This window comes from Amphiura filiformis, chromosome 2 (assembly GCF_039555335.1).
Source record: "Amphiura filiformis chromosome 2, Afil_fr2py, whole genome shotgun sequence".
NCBI lineage: Eukaryota > Metazoa > Echinodermata > Ophiuroidea > Amphilepidida > Amphiuridae > Amphiura > Amphiura filiformis.
Window position 1 is genome coordinate 95,752,450 of NC_092629.1, and position 12,713 is coordinate 95,765,162.

At 37.9% G+C, this 12,713-nt stretch overlaps 1 protein-coding gene across 2 annotated transcripts in view; it reads right to left on the minus strand.

Moving 5' to 3' along the window:
* Nucleotides 1-12,713, minus strand: part of LOC140146871 (2-oxoglutarate and iron-dependent oxygenase domain-containing protein 2-like) — a 44,547-nt gene that overhangs the window by 29,642 nt on the left and 2,192 nt on the right. For both annotated transcript variants that reach the window (XM_072168762.1, XM_072168760.1), the window contains exon 2: nt 4,406-4,593. In XM_072168762.1, the coding sequence (XP_072024863.1) occupies nt 4,406-4,546 (141 nt within the window). In that variant the 5' untranslated portion in view covers nt 4,547-4,593. The remainder of the gene's footprint in view (nt 1-4,405; nt 4,594-12,713) is intronic.

Genomic DNA, 12,713 nt, shown 5'->3' on the forward strand with positions numbered 1-12,713 from the left:
ACATATTAATTAGTGGGATAGTGGGGAGCATATTTTTCCAATTTTAGCCATTTAAGTTACTAAAAAACTGTGTGCATTTCTTATTGATCTTATAAATAGGAAATGAGTCAAGGAAGTCATTTTCACATTTATATTTCCATGTCTTGCAGTTGTTGAGTTGAGTTCAATAATATATAAAAACAAAAGTTTTTTGGCATTTTCCGTCCCAAGAACAATCCGGCCCGTACGCAGGATTTATTTGGGGGGTGCTGATTTTGAAAAAGTGGACTACTTTGCCAAGGGGGGGGGGGGGCAATTTTGTGAAAAGTGGACTTTCTTCTCCAAATTTTCTACAAAAGCGTAAAAAACCTGATTTTTTTGTTCGCTACGCTCGCAAATTCTGAAATTTTGGGACTTTTTGTATACTTTTGAAAATTTGGGGAGGGGCGGTCGCACCCCCACACCCCCCCCCCTGCGTACGGGCCTGATCCTGCACATGGGGCAGAATTGACATTCCTTATATCAAGCATTGGGATCGCCTTTTACTGTGGTATTTCATGCTATGGCTTACATGTATTCTTGATCTGAATTTGATTTTTATTTAGTATTCATGTGCAGGATGAGTGGGCAATTCTGTGCTTATGCTCATGTGACCATAGACATACCACCTAGACCTATGACTGCCCATCCCTTACCACAGCGGGAGGTGAAGCCCTGTATCCAAGGTGATATTGACAGATTGACGGGGTTACTAGGCGCGGAGATATATGGCGTACATTCTGACGCGCTCGTTTGCGTGGTTACTGTGCCGTTATCGCCCGCGTCAAATGCAACATGTTCCGTAGACGCGAACATATTCTGCTTACTTGCGCCTGGGTATGCGTCCTTGTCAAAGTCGTTGCTAAGCAGTGTCAGCTTCACTACGCGAACCAAAGTCACTGGTCTAGGTACTTGTTTGTCTGGGCCTGTGACCCCACCTTAAGGTGACTAAAAACAGACATCTTTGATTCATACTCAATAATTAAACAAGATGACATCACTTAAAAATGAGCACTGTCAAAACTTAGGATCCACACTGAGAACTCTGGGCTCTGACTATATGTGACCATCCACCACAAAGTGGTAGTAAAGTCGGCTCCAGACCATTTTCTGTTTATTGCAGATTTTGAAAGAAAGTACTTTCAGCTTTATAATGACACCTCAACCAGCTTCATCGGACATCTGGAAGTGAAGTTATGGTTCATCAAAGGTCAAATTCCTAATATATTTAAAGAGAAATCCATACACTGTTTTTGATTGTATCTCAAAATGAAAAATGCCGACTTTACGACCAGTTTGTGGTGGATGGGCACATAATTATACAAGTGTTTTAATTTTATGACTGGACTACACCACATTTCGCCAAAATACATTCTAGAAACGCTTGCTGTTAGAATAAGAAAAATTTTAATGCTAATTTATTGCACATTCTAGGGAAGCGTGGTTACCTTTTTAAAATAACCGAGTGAGAGGGTTTTCAAGAAAATATTTTTCCTGTCAAAACTGAAGCATCCTCTGTATAAAAGAAAATATGAATATTAACTGCACATCATATATAACGATTCGTGATACCCAATTGTGGCACATTTGATGTCGTTTAAGAAGCAGAGAATTTTATTTCAATTTTATATACGCCAAAATATTTTTTTAATTGAGCAAGAATAAGGATAGAAAAACGTTGAAAATCCTATGTGAATATTACATTAGACCCGCAAAAGATTACTGTTTCGTTTTTATGGTAATCTAATCTTTTATTTCCTGAAAAAACATTTGGGGTCTAAAATGGAATTTTTATGTAATTGATAAAAACATCGAACGTGTATACAAGAAAATGGTAGGTTTTCCTCTATAGTATTTTACTGACCATGGAAATGTACTGAGACACAAGCACGTGTCAAAATCGATATAATGTATTGTCCATACAGACGCCCAGTTATCATGTTCATTATTGGATTTTTTTTGTATAAACACGCAGTTAACAATAATTGAGCGCTAATAATACACATAAATGTTTTTAGGCAAATAAAATTCCAAAATATGGTACGTTTTCTGCCTTTGCTTGTCACGTGGTAGGCCTATGTTGAAGTTGCGATTATATCTTCCAATAAGTTTCAAATGAATTCCAAGAAGACAGGTAGCCGAGTGGTCTAAGGCGCTGGGTTCATAGTGTATCCAAAGCTGTCCGCTGCCGTGAGTTCGAACCCCGCCTCCGCCAAACTTTAATGAAGTAAAATTAAAATTAAAATTAAAATTTTACTTTAAAAAAATTTCATATTGGGGAAATGTGACTGGCAGAATTTATGTATGGCGTGGAGTGGTGTGTGACTGGACCAGAGCTGGGGGAAGGGGAACAATCACTGAAAATGGGTGATGGGAATGTGTGGTCATGTTAACCCCCTTTTCTTAAACTCCTAGCTGACCCCTTTAAAACTAATAGTTGCACTGATCGAATTCTAAATAAGTTCTTGCCAAATGCCAGAGCTAAACGATCCTGTTTTTCACTCTAAAATGACCAGAATTTTGTTATTTTTCCTTAGTACAATATTTTTTAAACTTCACTCATTTTAAACTTTTTTTCCCCTTTGCTTATTTTGCACATTATTTGACTCATTATAGGCTTCAATTTGTACAAATCTTACTGAATGACTCCCATTTTTAAGGGCTTCTCATCCAATAACCCTTTTTTTGCTGTCACTGAAAGACCCTGGTTTTGAATCACTATCCGCACATCCCCATCACTTTGATAGTCGATTCTATACACAGAGGTCCATTATAAACTAGAGGCGATCCAATGTACATGTTCACGTAACAATTGAACTCATAAATTTGTATAATTTTGGATACCAGGATCGTATTCTGATTCGTTGATCCTTCTAATTAGCATACTTTTGGATACCTCCATTATTTGGTATTACAGCTCAACTGATCATACTTTTCCTACATTCGACCTTGCATGATTTTTGAGTTGACACAGTCATGAAAATAACTATAGATACTTGACAGACCATTAGTAGCCCAGTTCTGAACCTTTTCATTGATCATTATTAACAATAGGTATCTGATGGATCAGTGAAGATAAGAAGGGATTATAATATATCCGTAACCTTGATATTATAGTACATCTCGAGGAAAAAGTGCAATGGACATGTTTTCATTTTATGTTTCAAATATCCCGCATGAAAATTGAGTATTTAACGCATAAAATGGAAAATGGAACAATTTATTGGAAATCTGTTTTAACAGATTTTTTGACATCTTTTTCTGCACTGTATTATACCTAAATTAAGAAATTTGATAAATATTCAAAGAAAATATAGGTCATCCAAAAATGTTGATTTTTACACATTTTGGGGCAAAAAAGGAAAAATAAGCAAAAATATCAAAATCTGTTTTGACAACTTCATTCATCAAGTCATAACAAACGGCCTACATGCTTAATTTCTAATAAAATATTGAAATTGTGAAAAAATATAGGTATTTATTGATTTTCATGTTTTTTCTTGCAAATATATGCTAATAATATGCAAATTATGAAATTGCAAAATAAAGTTTCTACATAGCATACATCTTTCAAGTGTGATGTTCAAAATGACAGACATCAAAAAGAGATTCGATGAAATGTAAAGGTGTAGTAACAATTTTGGCATGGACTGTCTGGTTAGGCAAAGTACGGTAAGTTGAGCTGTACAATTATTAATACCTGTACATTAGGGTGCATCTTGTGCGACTCATATCAAGCAAATTTCTAGTCCCTAGTCTCAAAACATGCCATTGGTCAATACATTACCCCCATACCAAATTTAAAATTATTCCGAAGTCGTTTAGGGGGGCCTCCGTGACGTTGCAATTGTTGGTCAATGACCATACCATACGCATTTAAAGCAACAGGTCACTTCTTCAGTAAAATCACCACATTTAGCTTTACTGAAAGATCTTTGGGTGTATTTCTAATACATTTGGGTGTATCCCTAATACATTTGGGTGTATCCCTAATACATTTGGGTGTATTCCTAATACATTTGGGTGTATCCTAATACATTTGGGTGTATTCTTAATATATTTGGGTGTATTCTTAATACATTTGGGTGTATTCTTAATACATTTGGGTATATTCTTAATACATTTGGGTGTATTCTTAATACATTTGGGTGTATTCCTAATACATTTGGGTGGGTCTAGGACAGGTGTTTTCAGTCATAATTGGGCTATTACACTTGAAATCCATACACCCCCTATGGAAGACATATGATCGTTATCTTAAACACAAGGAGTGTGGATTTCAGTGGGGTTACCCGAGTGGATTCATTCACTTTCCCTGTGTGGGAGATAAAGGTCATGTGTTCCAGGGGGTGTATAGATTTCAACTGGAATACCGCATTATACTCACCCCTTTCCAATCCTTCATAAATTGTTTCTCATCATGGAATATCACATGGAGGTTGTATTGCTGAAGGAATATGTTATGTGTATAGAAACACTGACATACGTAGAAATTTTGGTTTGGGCACTGGTGGTGTGGCTGGGTCATGATGTTTACAGATCTCTCTCTCTCTCTCTCCCAATGTGACCGAGTATCTGAAAGCAATCAAAGGTTAATACATTGCTTAAAGTCATAATGTACGATCTTTTTTTCAGAATTTACCTTTATTTTTTTCAAAACCGATTTTTTGGCATATTTGTAATACTTACACATGTTCTAATTTAAATCTATGAGCAAACTGTCAAATTCGTCCTATTTGTAGTAAAATGGGACGATTTTCTGTTGGTCCGACATAAAGTCATAATTTTAGATTATGACTTTATGTCGGCCACGATCGCAAACCGTAGTCTCCTACAAAACTAGCTTGGTTACGCTCCCTCCACATGTGAAGGGAACGTAACCAAACTGGCCGCGTATATAGGAGACTAACTCTGAGGCCGCACTCACTGTCCTAATCAAAATCGTGCGAGATGTTTCGAGTGATAGAGGTGAAGTTTATGATGTTCTTTCTTTGCAAATTCCCAATGTTTTTCGCGTCCAAATGTATTGGGAACTTTCATAATGATTACATATTATCATTTTAGAAGAAAAAAAGAAAAATCTAAAAATTTAAAAAGATCGTACATTAAGGCTTTAAAAGTGAAGGATAAGTCATTAAAATTGTCATTAAGAATTTTCAATTTTTAATTTAAAATGAAAACTTTGGCAAAAAACAAGGAAAACTTGAAGCCCCATTCAAATACATGCAGTTAATTTTTCTACAGATAAATTACAAATTCATCTAAAATGTCTCATTTTGATTTTTAATTTACAGCTTTCAGCTTATAACCACTAGCATTTAATAGGCTATGTTAGGCCTATTCAGGGATTTGTTCAGTCGGAGAAAAAAGTCATCAAAATGTAGATTTTGGCTGTGAATTTGGCACCTTTGTTAGATGTGCTTTGTGTTCCCGCGCCGTTCTGCACCGACCAACGCTTTGACGCGTAATCAGCCAACCAGATTATCTGATTGGCAGATGATTGAATCAGTCAATCAGAGAACCCCACTTCCGTGTTTACGCTGTACTCGCCCTCAAAATTTAAACAAGTGCCGTTCTTCTCTGCCAGAGACTGTAATCTCACATTACTGATGTCTGGGTACCATTCAGAGGAACTTTAAATAAAATTCTCTAAAAAGGAAAACAGTAGTTTATCTTACTTTACTTGTAATGTACATGTATGTGTAGAGGATCTAGTCAATAATGAAAAATTTAGTATTCCGAAATTGCAAATTTCATTTCATTTTCATAAAAACAAATTTCATGATTTTTGATGTCCCTGAAATTCATTTCTCACCCAATAGCAATGGCCCTTCAAATTTCTGCTTTTGGTTCACTGTGATGCCTGTGTTAAAGACTACATTCCCATTTCTCCACTTTTTTTCCCGAATGCTGTAATGAAAATGTCACTTTTTTTCCAATTTGGCAATTGAGGATCGTTAATCTAGACTTGATTCGAGGGGTCAGGTTCTGGGTTAGTTTTTTGTCTTCTTGTTTTTGTCTTCCTTTTTTTTGGGGGGGGGGGCTTCTCGATTTATTTTTATTCATATCTTAATGTCCTGTCCTTGTACCCACCTCTGCTCTGAGTATGATAATGGTTTTGAGAATATGTTTGTTCATCCACACTATATGACTTGATTGGATTTGTGTTCATTAAAAGGCCATCAATGAGGAATGACTAAGTTTTTTAGAGAACTTTATAGTTTATTTCAACCAGTGATATAGGAACACAAAGCAAGGTGAGTGAATTTGTGGAGAGGTTTCCTTATTGGAGCGATAGAAGGATAGGAGACATTTATAAGCTATTTAAAATGGTAATATGAACTCTGAATTGATGTGGACTGGCTTTGCTAGACTGTGTCTCCCGGGGGCCACTTATATGAAAGTTGTAAGTTGTGTGGGTCTCAAAACACTCATTTTTACTAAAAGAAGGGGTGTTTTTTTTTAAGGGGGTACTACACCCCTGGCCAATTTTGTGCCTATTTTTGCATTTTGCTCAAAAATTATAGCGCATTGGTGACAAGTAAATGTATATTATAGGGGCAAGGACTACAACTACTGCACTGAAAATTCAGCAATTCAAGGCAAGAAGTTATTGATTTATTGATCAAATATTGGTTTTCCCTCATTTTTGACTGTAACTGCACAACTGTTGTCTGTGCTGAAATAAAATTTCCAGTGCAATAGTTGTAGTCCTTGCCCCTATAATATACATATCTTACTTGTCATCAATGCTTTATATTTTTTGAGAAAAATGCAAAAATAGGCACAAAATTGGGTGGTATTTTATACCAGCATTTTCAGGAACATCTTGGAAGACTGGTGAGATTTGATAAAGTTCAGAATCGTTCAAAAACATTCGTTTTAATTGCAAATATTTAATTTTTTGTGTATGAATGTCAATGACCCTGTTCACATTAGAAAATTTCTTCATTCGACGAAGATAAGTTAATCTTGATTAACTAATTAAGCATGCGTACACATTACGCTGAACGAAGACCAAACGAAGACATTGCACTGTACACATTTCATGAAAATTAACGAAGCTCGAACGAAGCTAATAACGCCTGGCTATTATTAAAGCCGGCGAAGGTCACTTGTCACATGATCACTTTCCTTCGTTGAACTAAGCGAGCGTACACATTACAAAATTAGCTTCGTCGAACGAAGTATTCCTTCGTCGAAACAACCTTTTTAGCTTCGTTGAACGAAGCAATTTTAATCTTCGTCGAAGGAAGAAAAGTGCGCATACATTAGGGAAAAACGATTTTTAATCTTCGTTCGAGGTTCGTCGAAAGAAGAAAATTTCCTAATGTGAACAGGGTCAATGTCTATCGCAGTATATATCATTGACATATCGTAGCGTTAAATGCGCTGAAGGTTGTGAAGCGGGTCCGTTGCAAATTTGGCGGTTCTGTTGTTTTTTATGACATTAAAAATCCATCTTTCGCATGGCCGCTGTGTGTGTGTGTACGTACGTGAATGGGGGTCGGCTATGCACGCATGGATTCTGTTGATATGACCTGCATGTAGGGACACTATACTGCTGGCTGAGTGTACCAGTCATAGCAGTGTGTAAAATATACAACAAAGTCAATGTTTATTCTCAAATACATTATGGTGTAAATATAAGCATTTGAATAATTTAACAATAATTTAAACCTGAAAAAAAAAGAACATGAAAGTTCATGAGTGATTTTTCAACATATCTGACTGTTGGATAAATATGGGTGCTGCAGCTTTGGAGCTAAGGCAACATGGCGCATTACTTTGAAGTTGGTAATGGGTAAATTACACTGTGCTTCATAAAGTTTTTAGGTACAAGATATATTGTATTGAATCTGTTGATATAATTCAGGCTGAAAAGTTTGTGAACAGCCTCCATTGAATTTGTGTGAAACGCACTCGCTATCGGGGACATGTACGTAAGCATTCCCCACCGTAGCAGCTAGGATAGACAACCATATGATAAAGGATGGGATCAAGTACTCCAATATAAGGCTAATGAAAGTCGATTCCTTGTTTCCCGTTACCCTACTCCGCTATATACTGCACCAACCGCCGCCGCTGGGCTATAAACGTGCAGTCCTCATGCATGCAGTTGCTAAATTAAATTTGTTGGTTGAAGCAGCGACTTGAAGGCTTTTGGATCAGCGGCAGATTTAATGTGTGGCGGCATGTGAAAAAGGGCAGTCTTAAGGGGACTCGATCTTTTGTGCGTAATTATAGAGGGCCAGGGGATTCACTCTATCATTAAAAAAAATCATTTGAAGAAGTTAAAGAGCCCTAAGAATAAAAACTGTAGTGTAATTCACGCCAGACACAATTTCTTTATATGACAAAAATTAATTGTTGTAATCGATAAAAAAACAAACGTTTTATATCAATTTTAAATTTAGCCTGAATCCGTAAACATGGCACCACTCGCCCCTTTTTTAGGTCAAGGCTGTTTTTACCATTATGCAGCGAACCATTGTTGAAGCTATTTCACATACATGTATAAAACATTCTAGAGAAAGAATGATGCCATATACTGTTGAAATATCTTTTGTTGATTTTGAATGATAATGTCATGAAGTCGTAAATTTTAAGGTCAAATTCCTAAAACCAAAACAAAACATTGCGACGCAGATATTTCCCGACTTACGCAATTTCATCATCACATCAGTGTCTTTATTATTTGTTTGAAACCTTTCCCAAACGTTCGTGCTCTTTATGCATAAAAACGGCTAATCTATCTTTACAAAACGCGTCTTTTTTTAGTAAACAAAAGGCTAAAGATGGCATTATGAGATTTATCATTTATCATTACACTCCTCCACTCAACTGCCACCGTGGACGAGCGGTAAAGCGATAGACGCGTAATCAAAGGAAGTTCCGAATCGCTGGTTCGAATCCCAACGAAGCCTGTGGAAACTTTTTTTTTCTTCAAAATTCATGATCGCATTCCAAAATGAGTCACTTGTCGGTAAATAATGTATCGTATCCTTAAGTAAGTATACGTGCAACCAGGCTTCCCGTTAGTGTGCGTCATTGCGTGCAACACTTTTGTTTTGATGTTTCAGGAGACTGCAACAAACGGAAGACGGAGCCTATAGTATTCTTGACTGTGTAATATTCCTTCAACACGCTGCCATATGGAAACAGTCTTATACGATGGACAGATAGTATCAGTTTGTGAATGAGGACATCGTATAAGTTCCTTGTAAAGTCTTATTCAGATTCCTTAAAATTACAAATTAAGCGCATTGCTAGCCGTCCAGCCAGCGTATTATTTGCACAAGGTCCAATGCACACGCGTGACGTCGCGCACGTATACGCGATGGTTAAGCTGTCAAATGAAATCTGAATAAGACTCTACTATTGCCATGAGTATTAAACACACTGATTACTGAACAGCCTAGTCTAGATTATTGGTTTTCCCTATAGCCGTGTACTCGCTGCGGAGTCCCTAGCGTCCTAGTGAGTAGATTTTCTTGCAATATTTGGCCTATTTACCTTCAAATTTGATCCTTACATGTACTTTGATTCCAGAACAATATCCAGCGTAGTAAAAAAAATTTTTTGGCGTTTCTGATCGTCACGATGAAGCATTTTTCAGGACAAAAATGGTTGCTCAGTTCTTCGTCTCATTTGTTTTTGTCGTAGGCAGGTGGCAGGTTAGTCTCGGCACACACTGTATGTGTCTATAGGAACGACAAGCGTTAGGACCGACGCAAATGGCTATGCAGAGATTGATGCTGATCAATGACGTATTTTCACGTAACTTAATCAACCAGTCCTTCAACTGCTTACGCACGGTCATCGGGTTGTGCTTGTTCCGCCATGTTTATTGTTTCGAGATCGAGGCCTTGGGATTTAGGCTATTTTATTGGAACCAAAACAACAGCGGGAATCGTGTGTTAAATCGACATAGAAAAGAACAGGAGGAATCAGCGAAATTTACTGTCAGCCCTCTGGTCAAACCTTTAGCGCACGCGCAGTGAAATTTGTCATTTTCATTTGTGATCATTTTTGTTGGACACGGGGAGAGAGGCGGCTTCTTAAATCATCTTTATTCGCCGAAATTCCAAATGATATTGCATTTCAAGAATTTGGTAAGAATCCTAGTTAAGTTTCTGATTCTTATGAGTACAGTTTTATATGCATCGTCCAAATTTCAAAGAAATTTGTTAAAATGAAAGAGCGGCGCAAAGTCTTAAGCGTGTAAATCACATTCACACAGTTAGTGCGCATGCGTCGGACTGTAAGGATCTCTCCCCAGTTTGCTCTCCACGAAAGTGACCAATTTTTGAGTTTTGACCACCAAAACTCCACCAATTTCCACCAATTTCTTGGATGGTAGCAGAGAAAGGGATTATTTTCAAGATTGAACTGGTTTTGTCATATGTGGGACTGGATTTGCTAAGTATTTTCGTACTTAGTTTTCTTGACTGGAAGCACATTTCCAAGATGGCGTTCAACAAAACAGTAATGGCGTGCTAGCACGGTAGGGGCGTAAATCGGTATGTAGTGTACAAGTAGCTCTGGTTTGGTGTGCCTGACCATAGTGTGACGGCTTCCTTGTTCTACCATCAAGTAAGTCAGCAGTCATCATGAAGTTCACTATATTTTCCAGCAAGGGGCTTCAGTTTTTGAGATTCATCCTCCTTGGAACTTCAATACTTGTGAATATCAATATCAACCCGCTTGAAAGAGTAAGGTCTGACTATCCAAACACTGCAAATGAAATTGTAAACGAACGCATACAGGGGGGAGTCAGTACTAGTGCCGTACTATTACGCTGACTTTCGTATTCGGCGAGGAGGACGATTTCGACCTCCTGGTTTGTTTCCAAACAGAGAGGTAGACACAAAACCGTTCCGCTGGTCCAAACACCCAAGTATCAGAAGGATGGTCCACAATAGCGTGATTCACGTAACCTGAATAGGGATTAAAAAGCTGTCACGTAGAACCATGTGCTTCTATTGTCCAATTTGCCATCAAGATTTCATATGGAAACAGTTCAGACCCAGTACAGGATCATGTCAGAAATTAATATTTTGTTCTGGGTCTGATTATTCGGACTAAGTCAGTACTACTACTGAACTCTTACCTTTAAAATTACCCATATCATTCAACATTCACCATATCCAAATAAACTCATGGTCGGCTATACATATTAAAGTTACATTTATTCCATTTGTAAATGTGGTTAAGTTGTATACCAGTGTACATGTATGTATTTGTATGAAAGACGAGCAATACGAGTTCAATAACCGCTATCATGGTAACAAAAACTGTTGTTATCACCATCATACTTGTGTATTCTCCTCATTGTAAATGCTCATGATGTTGAGACCAACCCGGGGCCACGGAACGTCAAGTTCCCTTGTTTCCTGTGCACCATGGCCGTTAAATGGGGCCAAAAGGGAATTAGATGTGACAGTTGCCTAGGGTGGTATCACACAGATTGCATCAACATGGGCTCACAAACTTATGAGTACTTGGGTAATAGTAATGTCATGTGGACATGCCCTTCATGTGGGCTACCAAATTACTCTACTGGATCTGTTTATTCAGACGGCTCAATCGAGCTGACAAATAGCTTCAGTAGTGTTGCCTCAGAGGGGGATCTCCCCCGTTCTCCGCTGGCCACTTCCTCACCCAAAAAGAAAATTCAGCCTAGTAAAATCAATAGAGCTGAAAATTTACGCATTCTGGTTGTTAATTGTCAAGGTTTAAGAGGGAAAAAGCTGCTTTTGCAGCTTGTTTGGAAAATCACTGCCCGATGTTGTTCTTGGCTGTGAAAGCTGGCTGGAAAATTCAGTCCTCAGCACTGAAGTCTTCCCACAGAATTTCACGGTTTTCCGGAAAGATAGGGAAACCCAGAAAGGTGGGGGTGTCTTTATTGCCATCCGAAATGACATGATAAGTACCCAGGTAACTGAGTTAGACTGTGACTGTGAAATCATCTGGGCTCGAGTCCAAATTGTTGGCAGTAAGTCAATTTTATTTGGTGCTTTTTATCGCACGCCTGACACGAACGATATAAATTATCTTGAACAATTGAATCAATCACTTGGTAAAATCAAGCATGACAGTGGCACCATCGTCTGTCTTGCCGGGGACTTCAATCTTTCAGAGATTGATTGGCCCTCCCTCTCCTTACAACCCGGTTGCAAAAAGCCAACCATTTCCCGTCAACTTCTGGAGATAGTCAATGATTATTCCCTTGAGCAAATGGTCACTGAACCAACCAGGCAGGGGAACATTCTTGAGCTTTTCATGACCACTCAACCATCCTTGGTCACACAGAGTTTCGTTGCCCCAGGTATCAGTGACCATGATGGGATTCCCATTATTGATATGAAAACCAAACCAGCCACAGAGAAAGAGAAAAAGAGAAAAATATACCTTTACAAAAAAGCAAACATCTCAGGACTCAAACAGGAGTTAAAAACACTTAGTGACAAAATAATAGCTCAAGCCAATGAGCAGTCCTCAACTACAAATGAGCTATGGGATTCCTTTAAACATGGAATTAACCAGGCTATGACCACTAATATACCAAGCAAAATGTCATCCAAAAAACACCAAACCCCTTGGATCAATCAAAGAATCAAAAGACTTTTAAGAAGAAAACAGAGAGCCTATAACAAAGCTCGTAAGTCAAACCTCCCCGAGGATTGGAATAA